The 21,878-nt window shown below is 39.0% G+C and overlaps 1 protein-coding gene across 3 annotated transcripts; it reads left to right on the top strand.

Moving 5' to 3' along the window:
- The first annotated feature begins 614 nt into the window (after positions 1 to 614).
- On the top strand, positions 615 to 21,800 carry LOC100370890 (uncharacterized). Of its 3 annotated transcripts, none has more exons than XM_006812233.3 (5): positions 615 to 825; positions 17,843 to 18,160; positions 19,287 to 19,521; positions 20,043 to 20,102; positions 21,551 to 21,800. In XM_006812233.3, the coding sequence occupies exons 2-4, from the start codon at positions 17,876 to 17,878 to the stop codon at positions 20,087 to 20,089; spliced, it is 567 nt and encodes a 188-aa protein (XP_006812296.1). In that variant the 5' UTR covers positions 615 to 825; positions 17,843 to 17,875; the 3' UTR covers positions 20,090 to 20,102; positions 21,551 to 21,800. The 3 variants fall into 3 exon arrangements, with proteins under 3 accessions (XP_006812296.1, XP_085362716.1, XP_002731386.1); XM_085506590.1 differs by lacking the exon at positions 615 to 825 and adding an exon at positions 885 to 1,029; XM_002731340.4 differs by lacking the exon at positions 615 to 825 and adding an exon at positions 13,558 to 13,712.
- Positions 21,801 to 21,878: the final 78 nt, after the last annotated feature.

The following is a 21,878-nucleotide window of genomic DNA, read 5'->3' on the forward strand; positions in this document are numbered from 1 at the left end:
ATTCCTCGTCCACTTGGCATACAACTGTTGACTAACAGCGCATACGCACACAGTTTTTGTAGCACATAATTATTATAGAAGCGTCTTTCAATATTCAAGTGTTTCTATTTAATGATAAGTGGCCCAAGGCTTGGTCTTGAACAGTTTCAGGAGAAAACACAGCTGGAAGTTCAACATTATTTCCCGATGCTTTTGATCATTGCTGCCGTCAGTGATAATACGCATAGTACAGCTATGAATGGAATATGTATGACTGACAAGACACGTGTAGAGACCATTTCTTATCAATCGGGTGGGACACGTGACATTTTATCTCCAATAACCACAATACATATAAATGCCCCTCACTTCGAATAACAACATTACGTATAGTATTGGGGGGGGGGGGGGTCAGCATATTTGTTTATGGTGTAAATGCCACGTGTTGATATATACACTGAATATACCACTATGTACAATTACACCGCGTGTCGTCAACAGAATACTGGTCACGTGAATACTGGTATCCTTTAAATAAATGCCAAAGGTCAAAATAGGCGTGGATATAAATGACTAATACTTACACAATACCAGAATCTTGGAGAGACTATTATGGGATAACCGGCGGGTCAAGAAGAAAGGTGTCAAAAGACGTGAGTTGATGTAAGCACGTCGGAAGTCATCAACACATCGATGCAGTCAACACTGGCTACTTGTTTACTTAGACGACACACGGACCGCATACAGAACGGTAAGCATATTCTGGCGGCTTTAGTATTTGGATTCTTTCGCTTGACGTACCTGGTGATAATAGCGACATCTGTGACGTCTTGGACAGTTTCAAAGGTGAGTTATTATCTCCTAATATTGACAAAACGTAGACTTAATCGCGCTTAAATAGAATGTAGATTCAGGGACAACTGTTTGTGGCCATTTCCCGATGAATGTATGCCTCCAAGAAGGTAAATGTGGTGACTTAGTCAGTTTATATAATGTCTTGCACACAACATAAATGACTGAACACATCCAGGCTATACACTCCATAGTGTAGTAAGTACAGGTTTATTATATCTACCTAAAATCACAGACACGGAATGCACCATGTATTATTTGAAACTAATACATTTTATACCGAATAGATCGACACATACATTTCACTTTCTCAAACAATTTTCCAATTACGAATTGTTCGCGTTCATTTATGCAAAACAAGATGTGGTGCATAGTCGCATCCGGGATACTTGGAAGCGTATCTTTTCTTCAGACGGATCATGCAGTGAAGTCCTGACCAGTTACTCAGTGTCCTGTCTTGGTGTTTGGTTTCTTTTTTCAAATCCTCCTACTGATATAACTAGACAAAGACTATGGGACTGTAGCATTATACATCTTGACAGAGCAATAAGTACATATTTATTATACATGTGTGTCCAAAACAGAATAATCATGTCACAAGTAATGCTACTATAGTATTATACAATGCAAGTACCAATGAAGAAGGAACATTTACAGGAAAAGTTGAGTTTTATTAAATCTGATATTGCGGACATATTATTTAGATTTGAAACTCAAATCCTGAAAGTGAAAGTTAAATCCTATTAAATTTGAATTTTTACTGCGCTTCAAAGCACAATTGGGTATTAGCAAAATAATAATTAAGGTAGCAAGACTATTATTTGTGTTGAAAATTACGATTTTCACATTTATTTATTAATTGATGAAATGCACCATAAACTTTCATATGATAAAGTCAATATAACATAGAATGTCATGTAAGTTGGTTAAAATGTAGATTTTCTGAAGGGAAGCAAGGCAGCCTCAGTAGTGTTTTCCAAAATCAACAACATAGGTTTAATCTGTGTGCCTATAAGTTTCAAAGATAAACTCAAGATAAAGCAATGTTAGGATGTGTTATCAGTAGCTATCTGACACACAATGAGTGTTTCCAAACATTTGAGTGGTTTGTCTCCGCCCCTGTTTGTTTCACAGATTAGTCATTTGCATATGAATGTGTCAGACACAAGGTCACACAGCCACTGAAAAAAATCATTGATTTTGGTGTTTTCATATGCCGAATTTATCCAATTATAGCTATCCCATTCCTTTATTTTTTTGGTTTCCAATAGCCTTACACATTTGGATGTCCCTACACATGGTAAAACAGACCTTGATGGGAAAACAAATTGATTGTGCCGATAAACAAGCTTGAAAATCTTTGCTGTTACTTCATGGACGTTTTCTAGGAGTTTATGTTTTTCAAAATACAAGGTCTTTAACAAAAAATAACGTATACTTATTGTCGTCGGATTAACAACAAATTTTAACAGCTTTAAGGTGACAATGAGAGGAACTTGAATGTGTCCAGACAAACTATTTCATCGATTATTTACCAACGAGTTGTGGTTTGAGTTGGGGGCAATGCGACTAAAACAGTAATTGAAATTCAGGACACTATTTTTTAAAACGTGTTGCTTGAATAAAACTAACCAGACACATTCAATTTACCAGACTATTGAACAACTAAGAAAAGTGAAAAAAATACTTCTTATCACCAGCATAAATGCGTAATTTTTTTTTTTACAGAAAAAGTAATTTTTCACCTTTGATTGAGTAACGCGTTATAGAATGCAGATACGGGCATGCAAAATACACTTGTGAAAAGCTTGAAGTCTGGCGATTCTAAAAATATATACTTTCCCGGGTCTATTTGTAGTCATTTAGTCACAATTAGAAGATGAAAACAAGTATGCAAATAATAGTCCCGCTACCTTAAGCCCGACATTATTAGCAATTATACTCGTTGTGACAACTACCACAGTATTTCTTGGGTTCAGTTTCGGATCCATGCTTCAGGTAAACCGATTTATCGTTTACTTGTTTAGTCTACCGGACATGGACCCGTAGTTGCACGAATGGAAACACATTGTTTATTACTCATGGTGGACATATACACCATGCCGTTTAAAATAACCATTTGTAATGCTTGAACGAATCCAAATGGCGTGTACATACATAATATGTGTAGGTCTCACATTCAATGTTTAAATTAAAAGAAGCCTGTTATAGAAATGGTCTTTATAGAGGAAGTCTTATTCATCCACGATAATACGAATTGAAGAGGGTTCGAATTTCATTTGTCTTCACCAAAAGACGCTAGACTTTTAGTAGTAAAGCGGATGATGACTAAGTCGACAATATGCTCATTTGATTAAATAAAAAAATGTTTAATACTACCTAGATATGCAGTAAATAACACTATTTATTTTCGTTTGTATATGTGAAATTAAGTATTCATAGCGAAAAATTAATAACAATATGGTGTCATCGTATCCACTAAAAATAGAGTTAATGTTTTAGAACAATTTACGTTTATTTCATCATATGGCAAGGATATATCTCAAAATTGAACTTGATGACGTAGGGTGATCAACCACTTTCTTAAATTTACTATTTGATATAATGTTTTCAAATTGACATCCTATATAATCTGTTTTAATGATGAAATGTGATTTTCATTATTTGGCAGTATTTCACAAAAACAAAAATTATGATAACAGTAACTAAAACAAGTTTACGTGTACTGTTGACCAATACCAAAAAAATGTGCCATTGATAATGACATAGTCCCTGTTGCAATTACATAGAAATGTTATTCATGCCTAAGATCAAATAATATAATGGCTAAAACGCACTATAACTACAAATTTTTCGTATTTGTTCCGATCAAGATTTGAATTGTCATGAACATGTATTGCTACAAATGTAAGTACCAAGTATATCGGTTATGTAATCAAAAAGGAGATGCAAAATACTGTGACCTGGTAAATTGATTCTGAATGAATTTGTAGTGTATGGTCAGTAATTGGCGAATCCTGTTTCATCAAAATCTGTTCTAAATTTGCATCTAATATCACATCGTCAGCAATTTATAGGATATATAATTTCTCATACTTATATATCCATGTTCAAGTAAAATGCATGTATATAGTATTGTAAGTGTGTGCCAGATTATTTGTTATGGGGTTACCCAATGTCATTACTTCATGCTTCCATGGCGGGATATTAAGGTGTTTCACAATTGCATGAGAATGGAGCATAGGTCAAAAATGAACTTGTACCAAGTGACTAACATACATTGTATCTATATTTGCACGAAAAAAACCAGAATATTTTGGTTATATACACGAGATATACAGCATCTCAGATGTATGTCAACGTGATAACAGATTTCTACAACTTAACACATTGACTACTCGTGTCAGTTAAGCTTTCTCCACAACCATAGTCTCATAATCTGCTGTAAAAACTAGTAGACACCATTACATAGTGTTTATTGTAAACTTAATCAACTTGAGGATGAATTTCATTTTTGTTTGATTTGCCCATTCTAAAATATTTCCCAGAGAATTTTCTTATTTTCCCCACAATAGACGAATTTATACATTAAATGGACACCACTAAATGTGACTGTTGTTAGAAACCTTGCCAAATTTATTTTCTATGCAACTAAGAAACGTGATTCAACAAGTTAGATTTTTAGTATTATTGTAATGTAAAATCCTGTTTATTTGTGTTCTGTTTTGTTATTCTAGTTACCATGTAAATTTTAGCACACACAGTTATTATTAAGCGTTCTGTAATACATTCTTGACATATTTTACTTGTACATGTACTTATAGGCCTCTGTACCTTGAATACATATACATTAAGCATTACTGGTATACTAGTCTGAAATCTTCATTCAAGAATTCATTTGCAACCAGACTCGTGATATCCAAATGGAAACAGGACGGATACAGGATTTTTTATGGGAGGGGGGGGGGGGTCAAACATTAAAATCGCCAGACTGTTAATGATTTTTTTATATTATACAAAAACAAATTGAATACATTTTTTTAACGGGGGGGCGGGGCGGGTCCGGACCCCAAGAAAAATATGAACAAATTGATTTGTTTGGCCGAAAAGCAAAATTAACAGCAGTAGACGATCTTTTGGATTTGCTCCAGAGGATTCCGAAATAATACTCCGGACGGACGGATGAAGACCGAGCGGGGACTAATTACTCGTAATTGCAGCCTGAGACATATTTTTGCAAGAAATATTGCCACTGGTACTAGGTAACATACGCACATATAAAAAAAACACGAGTAGCAATCTACCTATTAATCAAAGTGGTCACTAGTTGTTAGTTTAATTTGTTCTCGCTTACTTGGTAATTTGTATTGATTTTTGTAAAGAGGCTGTTCAGATCTCGTATAAAATCATTAGTCCAGTAGAAATATCTACCTGCGGCAATGTAAAGGACACTCCGATAGGTACTTCGAAACGAAACAAATTATGTTCGTTCAGGTTCGTGTTGAAGCACTGTTCCACCATATACTTCAATCTCCGTGGCCTTGTGATCAATTGCCGTAGACAGTGACTGGTCATTGGCACTACAGGGACAGACAACTAATGTTATGCAAAGGAAAATACGGATTTGGTAGTAATTAGGACACTATTGTCAAAATTAGTGCGCGTGACTGGCGAAGAATAATATGGAGACAAAGACGAGGTTCTGCTAGAGGCGACTAACATTACTATAAAAACACTAATCACAGCTAACACATTATAACATCTCATATTGAGATAGAAAACGTGCTTCAAGTAGGTTACCTTGACTTGGGATTTAAATGACTCCATTGATAATGTCATTGATTCTGTCTCTAAGCAGGGGGTAGATGAACTTGCTGGTGACAATGATGTGTTTTCAATAAAATAATCCCCAAATATAAGCCAAATCACAGAACTATTGTGTGGATACGACTTTCACTATCTTTACAATGGCGGGCATTGCGAGTACGTAGCATACGGGAGAAAGGTATCCCTATGGCTACCGTGACGTAATCTATTATTTGGCGGTGTGGATACGACTTTCACTATCTTTACAATGGCGGGCATTACGAGTACGTAGCATACGGGAGAAAGATATCCCATTGGCTACCATGACGTAATCCATTATTCGGTGGTGTGGATACGACTTTAACTATCTTTACAATGGCGGGCATTACGAGTACGTAGCATACGGGAGAAAGATATCCCATTGGCTACCATGACGTAATCCATTATTTGGTGGTGTGGATACGACTTTCACTATCTTTACAATGGCGGGCATTACGAGTACGTAGCATACGGGAGAAAGATATCCCATTGGCTACCATGACGTAATCCATTATTCGGTGGTGTGGATACGACTTTCACTATCTTTACAATGGCGGGCATTGCGAGTACGTATCATACGGGAGAAAGATATCCCATTGGCTACCATGACGTAATCCATTATTTGGTGGTGTGGATACGACTTTCACTATCTTTACAATGGCGGGCATTACGAGTACGTAGCATACGGGAGAAAGATATCCCATTGGCTACCATGACGTAATCCATTATTCGGTGGTGTGGATACGACTTTCACTATCTTTACAATGACGGGCATTGCGAGTACGTAGCATACAGGAGAAAGATATCCCTTTGGCTACCATGACGTAATCCATTATTCGGTGTTGTGGATACGACTTTCACTATCTTTACAATGACGGGCATTGCGAGTACGTAGCATACGGGAGAAAGATATCACTATGGCTACCATGACGTAATCCATTATTTGGTGGTGTGGATACGACTTTCACTATTTTTACAATGATGGGCATTGCGAGTACGTAGCATACGGGAGAAAGATATCCCTATGGCTACCATGACGTAATCCATTATTTGGTGGTGTGGATACGACTTTCACTATCTTTACAATGATGGGCATTGCGAGTACGTAGCATACGGGAGAAAAATATCCCTTTGGCTACCATGACGTAATCCATTATTTGGTGGTGTGGATACGACTTTCACTATCTTTACAATGGCGGGCATTGCGAGTACGTAGGATACGGGAGAAAGATATCACTATGGCTACTATGACGTAATCCATTATTCGGTGTTGTGGATACGACTTTCACTATCTTTACAATGGCGGGCATTACGAGTACGTAGCATACGGGAGAAAGATATCCATATGGCTACCATGACGTAATCCATTATTTGGTGTTGTGGATACGACTTTCACTATCTTTACAATGACGGGCATTGCGAGTACGTAGCATACGGGAGAAAGATATCACTATGGCTACCATGACGTAATCCATTATTCGGTGTTATGGATACGACTTTCACTATCTTTACAATGGCGGGCATTGCGAGTACGTAGTATATGGGAGAAAGATATCCCTATGGCTACCATGACGTAATCCATTATTCGGCGGTGTGGATACGACTTTCACTATCTTTACAATGGCGGGCATTGCGAGTACGTAGCATACGGGAGAAAGATATCCATATGGCTACCATGACGTAATCCATTATTCGCTGCTGTAGATAAAAGATTTTAAATGGTTGGGATTATCGCAGCTTCTATATTATGCAATGTTAGAAACCACGGTTGTACAACCAATACATACCGAATATTTGAACTATTTCTACTATAATATAGGTATGTATTACTACACAACTGGGCCAATACTAACACATAAGACGGGGATTATGCTCAAAGTGGATTGGTGAGTTGATAACTATTCTATTTCAGATTCGTTCATTATAATTGTCAACGTATAAAATGGGAATATCAATGTCTCCATATGGACTACGATGGATTACACGTAATGGTTCCCTTGTGGATATAGATATACACATAATAGCCTTCCTATAGAAGGTAATGGGTAATAATAGGTTACCCTATTCATCAATGCGGGATGTGGTGCGTTATACGTAATAATCTCCACGTGGGTAATACGTAATGATCTCAATGTGGGTTATGATGTAATAATATCCACGTGGGTTACATGTAATGATATCCACGTGGGCTAATATGGGCTGCACGTATTAATCTCCATGTGGGTTATACGTAATGATCTCAATGTGTTTTGTGACGTAATAATATCCACGTGAGTTATACGTAATGATATCCACGTGGGTTAATATGGTCTGCACGTAATAATCTCCAGGTGGGTTATACGTAATGATATCCACATGGGTTAAACGTAATGACCTCCATGTGAGTTACGATGGGCTACTTGTAATGATCTCCCTGTGGGTTACGATGGGCTACCTGTATAGATCTCCCTGTGGGTTACGATGGGCTACACATAATGATTTCTCTGTGAGTTATACGTAATGTTCTCCACGTGGGTTAAACGTACTGATCTCCATGTGAGTTACGATGAGCTACTTGTAATGATCTCCTTGTGGATTACAATGGGCTACACATAATGATTTCTCTGTGGGTTATACGTAATGTTCTCCACGTGGGTTAAACGTAATGATCTCCATGTGAGTTACGATGGACTACTTGTAATGATCTCTCTGTGGGTTACGGTGGGCTACTTGTAATGATCTCCCTGTGGGTTACGATGGGGTACACATAATGATTTCTCTGTGGGTTATAGGTAATGTTCTCCACGTGGGTTAAACGTAATGATCTCCATGTGAGTTACGATGGGCTACTTGTAATGATCTCCCTGTGGGTTACGATGGGCTACACGTAATGATTTCTTCATGAGTCATACGCATTGGTCTTCATGTGGGCTATGAAGGGATGCGTGAGGATCTACCTGTAGGTTACTATGGGCTGCACAAAATGATCGCTCTGTGGGTTATGAAGGGTTATACGTAAGGATCTACCTGTGGGTTAAACGTAATGATCTCCATGTGGGTTACGATGGGCTGCACGTAATAATATCCATGTGGGTTAAACTTAATGATCTCCACGTGGGTTACGATGGTTTACTAGTAATGATCTCCCTGTGGATTACGATGGGCTACACGTAATGATTTCTCTATGAGTCATACACAATGGTCTTCATGTGGGTTATGAAGGGATGCGTAAAGATCTACCTGTAGGTTACTATGGGCTGCACAAAATGATCGCTCTGTGGGTTATGAAGAGTTATACGTAAGGATCTACCTGTGGATTAAACGTAATGATCTCCATGTGGGTTACGATGGGCTACACGTAATGATTTCTCTGGGGGTTATACGTAATGATCTCCACGTGGGTTAAACGTCTCCATGTGGGCTACACGTAATAATCTCTATGTGGGTTAATATGGGCTGCACGTAATGATTTCTCTGGGGGTTATACGTAATGATCTCCACGTGGGTTAAACGTCTCCATGTGGGCTGCACGTAATAATCTCCATGTGGGTTAAACGTAATGATCTACACGTGGGTCACGATGGTTTACTAGTAATAATCACCCTGTGGATTACAATGGGCTACACGTAATGATTTCTCTGGCGGTTATACGCAATGATCTTCATGTGGGTTATGAAGGGATGCGTAAAGATCTACCTGTAGGCTACAATGGGCTGCACGTAATAATCTCCATGTGGGTTAAACGTAATGATCTCCACGTGGTTCACGATGGTTTACTAGTAATAATCACCCTGTGGATTACGATGGGCTATACGTAATGATTTCTCTGGCGGTTATACGCAATGGTCTTCATGTGGGTTATGAAGGGATGCGTAAAGATCTACCTGTAGGTTACAATGGGCTACACGTAATAATATCCATGTGGGTTAAACTTAATGATCTCCACGTGGGTTACGATGGTTTACTAGTAATGATCTCCCTGTGGATTACGATGGGCTACACGTAATGATTTCTCTGTGAGTCATACGCAATGATCTTCATGTGGGTTATGAAGGGATGCGTAAGGATCTACCTGTGGGTTACAATGGGCTACACGTAATGATCTCCATGTCAATTCAAAATAACACTATTCGCTTCTCATATATCAATGATGATTTTCAGAGAGTCTGTGAATGGTGTAGTACGAACCAGCTCACTATCAATATACACAAAACACATTATATGTTAATTACACCACAACGGTTATTTACCACAGTGAGCATTTGTTACCTGTCCAGGACCCTTGTTCCAATAATTATTTAGGCATAATATTTGATCAGCATCTAAACTGAAAAAAATAACAAAATTAGTTGCCAAAAAGTTGGACTACTGTCACAAATTCGACAATTGTATGTTACCATGGATGATTTTTTTTCATTGACCGAGTTACGATCGTGAAACAGGCAGTACACCTGAACTACGATGGACACGTGACCATCGACAACCCATAATGCTAAAACCACGTGTGCTCTCCCAGGTAATATCCGCCAATGATACTTTTGTTTGGTTATTATGATATAACATGTTTTGGGGTTCCAGCTATTTATTATTTAATTTTAACCAATATAAGATACAACGCTTGAAATAACCACAGCATAATGGCAGCCTTCTACATTCGTCCAACATCGCTACATTGTTTGTACAACTATTAATGCTAAGTAGATAACTGCAACATGTTGTCTGTACCCTCTCGATTTCCGAATTTTGGTACCCCCATATCGCTACCATAAGAAATAGCTGGCACGGTGATTGCATCAAACAAATTAAATGCACTAACCAATGGCATACTACCAAGTTTCTTACAGTATGTAAATGTATTGGTTCATTGTAAATCTGTTTTTAGATGGCGGTAAAATAATATGCATATAGTAGCAGTTTAGCAGCGGTCTCAATAAACTTCTCCTTTTTATGAACCCACTAAAAATATAGAAAATTTTCTATGACATCAAAAAAAAAAAAAACGTGTAAAAAAAATATGTTTGAAAAATATGATTTATCGCATAGTTTCAGTGCTGAAGCAACACTGTGGGATAATTTTTTGGCTGCAAGAAGCTCTTCAACCAACTTTCAACTCGTGATGATAAATCTTCGTCATTTTTTTAATGATGTTTTCAATTCTTAGCTGTACACTATGTCCAATAACACATGCTACACGTACTAATACAATATGTTTACTACATTTGGCTGATACACTTAGAACAAAACAGTATATATGCCATCATTAACTTGAAGAATACAAAACTAATGAACCAATATGAAAGTACAGTGTCGTGTTGTCGTCTCAATCCCGTTCGAACCCCACACTTTACTAACTGAGCGAACACTAGCACAAGACAAACGAACCTATTCAGGACCACCACATCTTTCAGAGAGTGACTACCATTACATTATTGTTTCAATGTTGCTTTAATATTTAACATCAGCTGCTTGAACGCGATCTTCATTACACCATCGCGGAATCACCGAATAAAAGCTTGCCCATTTATAACAGCCTGTTTTGATTGGCTGCTGTTGAACTGAGACGGCGTAACTTCACGATTGACATTTAAAGCTCGTTGTCGAGTCTGATAGTTACCTCACTGAGTCAAGTTATTTAAACGATGATAATTATTTTAATTAATACTGTTTGTTTTATTATGTTCTAATCTACGATCATAAATCTATTCACTTCCAAAATTTAGGGGGTTCGACCGAACCCCCCGAACCCCCCAAACTACGGGCCAGTATTCACTGTAATGAGGCGGCCTTGGGTTATTGATGACGGGCCGATTGACGAGTGTGTGCCCCGCCCGTCACCTATCACACCCATTGTGCCCTGGGCGATACAATTGAATAAATAGGTTTCACGATCAGCAGTAAACTATATTGAATGCGATTCTTAATATCGTCCAGGTGGCCTTCTTTATGCTTAAGTACTTTGTGGTCACGGTAGCTATATGCGGCTAATTGAACTGCAATGCTTTACCAATGCCCCCCCCCCCAACCGGTACACATTATAATGAGATTCATTCTAGTCACGTGAACAATATATTTGATATTTATCACCAGAACAGACTGATGTCGTGACAACCAGAATGTAATATTATATAACATTATTATACATCTGTCACCGTAACGCCATAAGTTACAGCGTGCCGTAATTTTGCGGTATTTTACGGGGTATTTTCATACTACCATATTAGGAAATGCGAATTCCAAATATGGAATGATTACGCGTGTAAGCGTCCTCTAATAATAAAAACAAACATGGCTGCCACCAGGATTTGACCGGACTCCACACAAATAAGTTCGCTGATTCTGTTCTAAACTTTTTGGATTTCGGCATTCCCATGATGTATCATTGGAAGGAAAAAATGTATAATAATAAGGTTATTACGAAGATACCTCAAAGTATGCACTCAGACAGTACGCTGTCGCATCGACCTCCGCTGCGCGTCGGTCGAAACTGCCGCTGTACTGTCTTCGTGCATACTTTGAGGTATCTTCGTAATAACCTTATATCATGATTATTGTAGCCGTTATTTCACGAAATAGACTGGTCTATTGTGAACGCATGTCCTAACCCCCATCTGACAAAAAATGGAAGTTACTTAACCTACAAAAGGTTGTACTAACTATATTTTGTATAATCTGAAAAATATGAATAATGCGGAAATCACGAATGTCTTCGATTTCCTCTCACCTACATGCATAACAACACGTACTACGTCACTTCCTGCTGGAGTGAAAACAAAGTTCTATGTTTTCATAGAATCCAATGATAAATATCCGATGTTGTTTTGATTTTCTGTTTATATAGACAAACGTGACGTCAGAATGTATACATGCCACAGTTATATCACCTACTCAAGTTGGCAGCATACGTCTCATTAACTTTAATTAGTTAGCAGAATTGCAGAAGTATAGGTCGTTTAGTCAGCAGCCTTACTGCGGCATACGGTGTCCAATTAGAATGCTTCTTGCAGTACACGCCGTTCAGTTAGCAGACTTCCCGCCGTATACACCGTTCAGTTAGCAGACTTCCCGCCGTATACGCCGTTCAGTTAGCAGACTTCCCGTCGTATACGCCGTTCAGTTAGCAGACTTCCCGCGTATACGCCGTTCAGTTAGTAGACTTCCCTCAGTCCGCAGTCCGCGTGAAGTAGCAGGGCGTGTTCAAATTCCGTGTAAACAAACGATGTATATTACACGTGTTACACGGAGCGACGACTTGCACTTTACACTCGAAATTTCGCAATTTTATTGGCGTGGAAACGGCTCGACCTGGACGAGGTTTGAAAGCGCCCACGTCGCAATTTCGTCATTACTTCTCTCCTCTTCATCCATTTCTCATCCATAATCTTACTTACTTTCTCCCTGGCTGGTAACACACTGATAGACTGAACGCGTCCGATTACAATGTGACCCTCTATACCAAAGTACCATATTTTCACGTAGACATTAAATAACTGGATGCTTTGATAATAATATTTTTACTGGCATTAAATTTCATTATTTCTTAATTAAATTAAATTACATGGGGTTCGTGTTACCACGGTAATTATGAGTTGCATTGTAAGCAAACATTCTCATGAAATTCTCGTTCGCGAATATATCACGAGTCATATGACGTCATACTATATTTGTATTTACCTTGAGTGATATATTAATGTAAACATTTATACCACTTTGTTAATGATTTAATAAATGATTGATAAAATATAGTTTATTATTTCAACACCTGTTGATATAACTCCGTACGTGACATTCAACACCCACCACTGATAGAGGTACTCGATGCGCTACTCGTGCAAACACCCCTCACATGGAATGGTTTAACCCACAGTACGGAGTCGAGTATGATGCATGTTGTTGTAACCGTAGAGTTGCTACACTCCTGAACACAGTCGGGTAGAACTCCGGGATCACTGCAAAATACCCATACACGACGATTGAGTGGCGCTTCCAATGTTCCTAACGTGGTCTCCTACACCAGCCTCTATTTCTCGATTCATCAAAACACGTCTCGGCAAGATTAAGTATGTATATTTATCTTCAATCAATTCACCATAGCTTGTATTGTAATTAAAATTGTTACCGATTATGGCATATTTACAGTATACTAGTAATTAAGATTGGTAATACATCACTGAGGCATTTATTATTTCCGCTAGCTAGTTTCTTAACTGCCTCACAATTTAACACTTACGCCAATGCCACTTGTCATTCGGTATTCATCTGATTTATCGTTTTGTGGACGCGAATGCCTAAACTACAAGTTACATACGTTATTTGCCTGTATAGTTTTGGGTTAACGATTATAGGTGAAGTGTTAATTAAGTGGTTTTGCACACTTTGTGTATCACGATATTTGTCACAGGATTTTTTTATTGCAAGATCAGCATGAAAGTGTTTCACAGGCACGCAATAATCATCCATTAAATAACAAGTGCTGCGTGATAGATATGTTTCTGTGGGCGGCGTTTTCTCTCAAACTAGGGAAACATAGCTGAATACGCCCTGCTTCTGGGAACTCTGTTAGCGGTGTCTGATCCGATACAGTTTATTCACACTACCCTACCGTGCCCACTTTTATGAGAATGTATCTCACGTTCGAAATATGAAGCCAGACTGTGGGAGTAGCACAGCAACGCACTATGTGGTGTTGGGCCCCATGGTACTCTGATTACACGGCAAAGCATTGTCCATATCACTGAGCACTTGACGCGATGAACTTGTTGTTGAATATCACCATAGTAACAACATCTTTTTGTCCCGGGTTTGGCCATTACATTACCGGAATTCCAATCTATCCCAGGTAGCAATACTGGAGTGTCACCTTTTTTACTCATTGACAAGTCATTTGTAATCTATTGAGAGTCGATCTTCAGTTATTTAGAGGAGTGCTTCGTGGAGTATTTAGTTACTGTGTTGTCTGAATGGTGGTATGCTGAACATCGATTTTCTACTTTTGCTGATGAGACCAAGCCATTAGTTGATTCAACATATAGGCTTTGAAGTGTTGTAGGCTTCTTCCATAAGTTATCTCCATCGTTGTATTATACTAGCCACGTTACCATGGTATATAGGAATTTATCTAACAAGGATCGCTCTCAAATCACGCACTAAGTGTATATTGATACTTGACTGCCGCATCACACCCAGGTGTGCATTGGTACACGTCTTAGCTGCCCCATCACACCGTACACCAGGTGTGTATTGATGCAAAGCTTCGCTGCCCCATCACACCCAGGTGTGCATTGGTACACGTCTTAGCTGCCCCATCACACCGTACCCCAGGTGTGTATTGATGCAAAGCTTCGCTGCCCCATCACACCCAGGTTTGCATTGGTACACGTCTTAGCTGCCCCATCACACCGTACCCCAGGTGTGTATTGATGCAAAGCTTCGCTGCCCCATCACACCCAGGTGTGCACTGATACACGACTTAGCTGCCCCATCACACCCAGGTGTGTATTGATGCAAAGCTTCGCTGCCCCATCACACCCAGGTGTGTATTGATACATGACTTAGCTGCCCCATCACACCCAGGTGTGTATTGATACATGACTTAGCTGCCCCATCACACCCAGGTGTGCATTGATACACGTCTTAGCTGCCCCATCACACCCCAGGTGTGCATTGATACACGTCTTAGCTGCCCCATCACACCCAGGTGTGTATTGATACATGACTTAGCTGCCCCATCACACCCAGGTGTGCATTGATACACGTCTTAGCTGCCCCATCACACCCCAGGTGTGCATTGATACACGTCTTAGCTGCCCCATCACACCGTACCCCAGGCGTGCATTGATACACGTCTTAGCTGCTCCATCACACCCCAGGTGTGTATTGATACACGACTTAGCTGCCCGATCACACCCCAGGTGTATATTGATACACAGCTTCGCTGCCCCATCACACCCCAGGTGTGTATTGATACACAGCTTAGCTGCTCCCTCACACTCCAAGTGTGTATTGATACAAGACCGTCGTCCTGTGTCTATTTTGTGACATCATTAATATTGATTGATTGGAAACGCATTTAGACAGTTTTTATATATTAACTTAAATTAACGGACGCACGTGATTTGTGCACGTGACTATGACAAACTAAAATACGAAAGTTTGAAATACCACTGTAACTCGGTAGCTAAAACTGTTGCTTACAAATTAAGGTCGTCCGCCAAGGTCAACTGGGACGACAGGTCGTCATCGTTCATTGGGCGTGTAGCTACGTGTTCTATATATATAAAGACTGAGTTGATGTTTTCTTAGTATTATCATTATTACAATCACCACACGTATTCAATCAGTGAGCGATATTTACTTCACAAAATATAGAAATTATTCATCACGCATTGTTTTGACCAGGGACAACTATCGATCGCCTTATTGACTTAACTTAAAACCGGTGACTTGAAGTGTTTGCTCGCAGGGATCGGCTATATACGTACTAGAAACACTTAACGATGAACACTAAACAGCGGCAGCACACCAATTAGACAATCAAGTGTTTGAACACGCTACGATCGGCGGCATAACAAAACATTGAGTGAATTGAATCATCGTGATGTTGCGATTTGCGGCGAGGACGTGGATTCCAAGGGTGGGGGTTCTATGAATAAAATATGGTACGCAAGCTGAAAAAAAATAAAAAAAAAAAAACGTAAAAGGGGTTTTACTTAGTTATTTGACGCGTATACGCGTGTACCGGATGTAACTTAGAATATAGTAATAAAGTGTGAAAAAGGAATCTCATGAATTCATGTTACCTCATCTTGGAAACAGTATGATTTTAGTATGCACATACTTGAGTAGGTTATCTATTTTACGTTTCTGCACTTGTAGGGGTATAATTTCACAAAAATAAGTACGTGTTTAGAAGCTTTTTTGAAAAGCTATACTTCAGCATGGGCACTAGTTACCCCCTCCCCTCTCGGGCGTGGATTGTTGGCAGGCTACGCTTACACTCGAGATATATTTGGTGAATCGACCCAAAGAACGCATAGCAGCGGTTCTTTAGAGATAGTTCTACTTGATTACTAACCGAACCCTCCTTTCTACTATCGAGTCGCCCTCACCAATCACCAACCACTCATCTTTGGTCGGATTGCAATCTTCTATACATTTCTATATAGCAACGATGAGGCAATACGTCATCAGCCAATAATTGGAAGTCACTGACATGACCACGTGATTACTAGGTCGCAAAACTCATTAGAAAGCCTGTACAGTCGCTAGTCTCAACATAATTGCAATCTTAACGCGCGCGCACGACGAGCGATGAAAAATCTCTAGTGATACTCAAAATAATAAAAAGACAAACAGATCATCATTAATTTTCTTTGTTTTCTGTGATTTAATCGGATTGTTTTGTTGGAATTACAATATTAATCACATTTCCCGAGCTAAACGTTCTACAGAAAGTGTCGGTATGGCCCTTTTCATTGTACTCAAGAAGGGACCTACTTGTTGTGTTTGGTAACGTTTCCATGGCTATTTATCACATATACGAAGCATTGCCTTGATGAACAATAATTTTATATGATTATATTAAAAAACAAAAACAAAAAAACAACTGTAACAGAGTGTGACTGATTCTGGACTTTTCTCAACCACGCCACCTACAGTAGTAACCAATCGAGGATTGGAGTTTATATGCGCCCAGACATGTAGGTTGATGACATGAAGTGACCACATTACACTGTAGTATCCAGTGTGCCTACGTGCTTCTCACGGTTTACCCTTAAACTATAAATTATATGGTAACAATCATGATGACATACTGCGGGCCAGGACTACTTCTATGGTCGATTCGGATATTGTAACATGGACAACGTAATCCATCTGTTGTTATTAATTCAATAATCACATAGTTGACACATCGAACAGAATGGAAATGTATGAATGATTGAATGATTGAATGAATGAATGAACGAACGAACGAACGAACGAACGAACGAATGAATGAATGAATGAATGAATGAATGAATGAATGAATGAATGAATGAATGAATCTCCACATGATATTCACTGACAGCGCTATAAGGAAAATATATATAAAATATTCCTTTCCACGAAAAACAAGCCTGTGAACTATCTAAAAATTGTTCACCCTTTGTTAATCTAACAGTGTTTTTTTTATCTATCTTTGTTTTTACAGGTAAATAGCTGATAGTTTTCGTTGTGAACAAACATGGAGAAACATACAGAAAATTATCGTAGCATCGACAATACAACTGACGTAGAAAGCGTCTGTATTTGCAAACTGCCAAATCGTGAAGGTGAAAACACATTGAACACAAATGATGTGGAATATTTATATAACGCCGAGGGCGATCAATCTAATAGCATTCCCAAAAGTGCAGAACACTTACAGTGCGCATGCTCTGATAACAGCCTGAAATCTAAGAACTCAAGCGACTTCCATGAAGCTAAAATTAGAATAAATGGGAAATTAGAACAACTACGAAGTGATTTGGTAAGTTTGTCTCTTCCTACCGGCAATGATCATATTACCGAGATGATTTCAGTTTCATACAAATTTATGGAGTATTTACCCCTGAATTCAAAACAGCTACTCTTTTGTGCTGCAGGATGTAGTTTTCAGTTTACGAAGCGCATTGGCATTTGGACTCAGATTGTTTGAAAACTTGTCGAATGACTCGACTTTGAATACGACAATAAGTCTTCGACATAGTTTAACAAGTAGCAAATGAATACATCACCTGAGCAGTACATCTCCGACTAGCACAGTGTCATGAATACAAGATGTAACTAAAAATAGGCCATGGAACTTATCTATCTCTGGTACACGTGACCCATCGTCCAAATCGCATGGTTTGTTGGTGCCGACATAGTGTAGACTCCACCAACCCGTGCGGGATCAGCATGGGTAAACGTATTTTTTTTTATTTTAAACGAATGGCCAAGTTTGATTGGATGCGCCTGTTGGAAAGGCGCCCAATCAGATGCTTTGTAACATTGTGTGGCAAGCTAAAAGAACAAAATTCGGAAATGGCGACGTGTACATGGGTACTACAAAATTCTTCTAGTTACCGTGCGTGTAGAGTGTTTTGCCAAACCAAAAAAAAATGGCGCTGCATTTTTTCACCCAGTTTTCCAAAATTTGTCATGCCAAAGTTGCAGGCTGTATGTGGCATACTCCGTCAGCAAAGTGGCAAATATTTATGTTTTAACAAAGTAATAAAACTGTCTAACTCTGAAAGAAAATCTCAAAAACTCTACTCAACTGATCATTCAAGAGTTGAATTGTTGCACAATTTTCGTGATTTGCCACTTCCTTGTCCTCTTGCAACAAACTAATCTTTTTCAGCTAGTAATGTCTCAATGGTTCATGGTTTTGGTGATCGGTGAGGCTTTTTATCTTGAAAAACTGATTGGCTGTTTATTTTTGTCGCATCTCTCCTCCTTGTCGTTAAGGGCGCCTATGAAATAAACACTGTAGTTGTTCAATCTGCCAAAGGTTAGTTTGGAGGGGTGACCCGAAACAAGCGTTCCTTGGCTGGCGAAGATGCGGTGGTACACCCAACCGACTACCCCGGGTTTCCTGCGGGTCTTCTCAATTTTCCACCTTTTTCTTTCAGACGTCATTACAAAACCAGGATCAGTCACTATTACGTCAGCTACTGCATATTCATGAGATGATAGGACAGCTGAACGGAGGAAGATATAAAAGCCGGCGTTTTACCGTGTCGTCTGCGTTAGGTGGCGCCAGAACAGAAGTCGATCTTCAAGAAATTGTTGACAGGTTGTCACCAAGGAGACTGCGAAGTCTCAGTTTCTCTTCTATGGATGATTTTACTGAATTTGATTTTGATGGTAATTATTTATTTATTTACTTATAAAAGTACGAAAATATTTTATATACACGTTTAGACACTAAAGTCGATTTTCAATCTGCCACCGGAGGGCGCTGGCATCTGACCCTGCCGACGAAGTAACACTCTAGAAGCGAATACGAGTTAGAATGAAATTGTTTGTGACACTCTGATATTGATTTCAAAAAGGCAATGACTTTCAGCATTTGGGGGCTAGTGTAAGTGCGCATCTACACATAGGGTCCCATTAGGTCACCGTGACATTTTACGTTTTACCATATTTTTCATTGAATGAATACTGACCCACTGCTGTGCACATCGCCGAACGCGTTTTATACATACGCGTTGTATGCGTCAAATGGGATCCGTGCCAAACACGACACGGTACTTTGACCATGCCACGACCTCATTTGATATATTGTAACCCTTGAATGTGGTCACCAGTAGGGTGTTGTTGTTGGGCGTTTTTTTACGCTTTTTTTTTTTTTTTTTTTTTTTTTTTTTTTTTTTTTTTTTTTACAGATGATGCAATTGAAAAGCTTAGTATGTCTTATCCAGCTTGCTTTTGATCACGTGTACTTGGTAGGTACTGCAAGTTACCATTATGCTAAGCGTCCCTACTAATCACCATGAACACTGTTCTAGATGGCATTATCGATTTATGACACAAAGCGAACCTGAGCAGAGTAAAGTACATTATTTCCGCTTGAAGGATTTTATTTTCGCTGTTACCGTTGAAAGAATGAATCAGTGAAAATGAAATCCGTTGAAAATACTTTTTTTACCATATTTTACACATTCAACTCATCAAAAATCAGTGAAGACGTGTAATGACGTGAAGCTAGGCGATTAAGTGCCAGACGCGAGCGCCGGTTCGAGTAACGCATGCAGTACGAGTTTACTTTGATTTGACGTAGTATTTACCATATCGTTTATTCTGTGATATTTGCGCCAGGCGCCCCCCCCCCTCAGCCGCAAAAAACAAAATTGACAAATAGAAATGACAAACCCAGCCTACCGGAGGTGCGCGGAACAGGCCTTCGATCACGTCAATGGTAGCGCGCCCCTTATCCGCCAGTGATTTGCTGACTTTACTTTCTATGTCAGCAGCAACTATGAGTTTACAATTATTTCTCAGTACTCAGAAAACAGACGATATGTCTTTTCAGCTAAAAATAGTTCCAGCTAAAACAGTGGAGAAGTGGAGAAGACTTGGGTAGAGATAATAGACAATTAATGTGGCACAAGAGGCAATTAAACTTCGGGAGGTCGGGATGATTTCTGCAATATTAGTGTCAGCGTTGAAGCAATGTTTGTAACTACTCGGGAGGGACATGATTTCTGCAACATTAGTGTCAGATTATTGCCACCATCGTTTCTTATGAAATGTGGGGTTGTTAATTACGAGTGGAATGCCGAATCTGAGGCTAGGTTCATTGTCAGGTGGTACTTTTTTTTGGTATAACCCATAACACCTTGATGGAATTATTTGACGCCATATTATATAACCTGTGTTGATTGGGTTTGAAAATGAAACTAGAAAATGGGCTCCCAATCCCACAATGAAACCCCATCACCGGCGTACAATAAGCCCCATCCCTAAGTGTTTTTTAATTCACACTATAAGTCTATGTGCCTGGATGCCCTTTTTGGTATGAAGAGAAAATTCCCCGGAAAAATCTGTTTCGCGTCTCATGATTGGTCAAAATATGAACACATATTTAAATTAGGCGTGTCTTCAGGCTTGCCCTGGCAACCAGACACACTGTTACAGATAACGAAGTTAAGTAGTACTATACGATTACAGCGAAAGCAAGAATTTTCTCTGGTATTCGATTTCACTATTTTTTTTATTTTTTGGACATATGTCCCCGGGTTTTAAATTTCTCGCATTTGACTGGAAACAATGCGTTTAATGATAATTTAACATGTTCACGTCAATGCAGTTTATTTCACGAAAATAACGAAATCCAACTTTGAACTGCGTGGATATTCAATGTATTTACAGTATGTATGTTTTCCTTCTATAGCTTTGAGTGGCAATCACTGGAGTACTTGGATCGTCATCATGTTTAATCGCCTGATAACAGCGGAGCAGTTCTTTACACGGGCATAACTATAGTGCAATGGAATTGCATTGACACACAGAATGAGAAACCCGAGAGACGCCCTCTATCGAATTCATGTGTCCATCTGTTTAATAACATATACTTTGTGTAAATGCCACTTTAACATGTAGTTTTATTTTTTGATCTCAATAATAAAGGTTTCAACGTCTCAGTTTATGTTTAATTCTATGTTACATAAATTAACTTAACTACTCCCCCGTCGTCCACGCAAAACATGTAGGAAACCCCC

This window comes from Saccoglossus kowalevskii, chromosome 12 (assembly GCF_978046115.1).
Source record: "Saccoglossus kowalevskii chromosome 12, keSacKowa6.1, whole genome shotgun sequence".
Taxonomy (NCBI): Eukaryota; Metazoa; Hemichordata; class Enteropneusta; family Harrimaniidae; genus Saccoglossus; species Saccoglossus kowalevskii.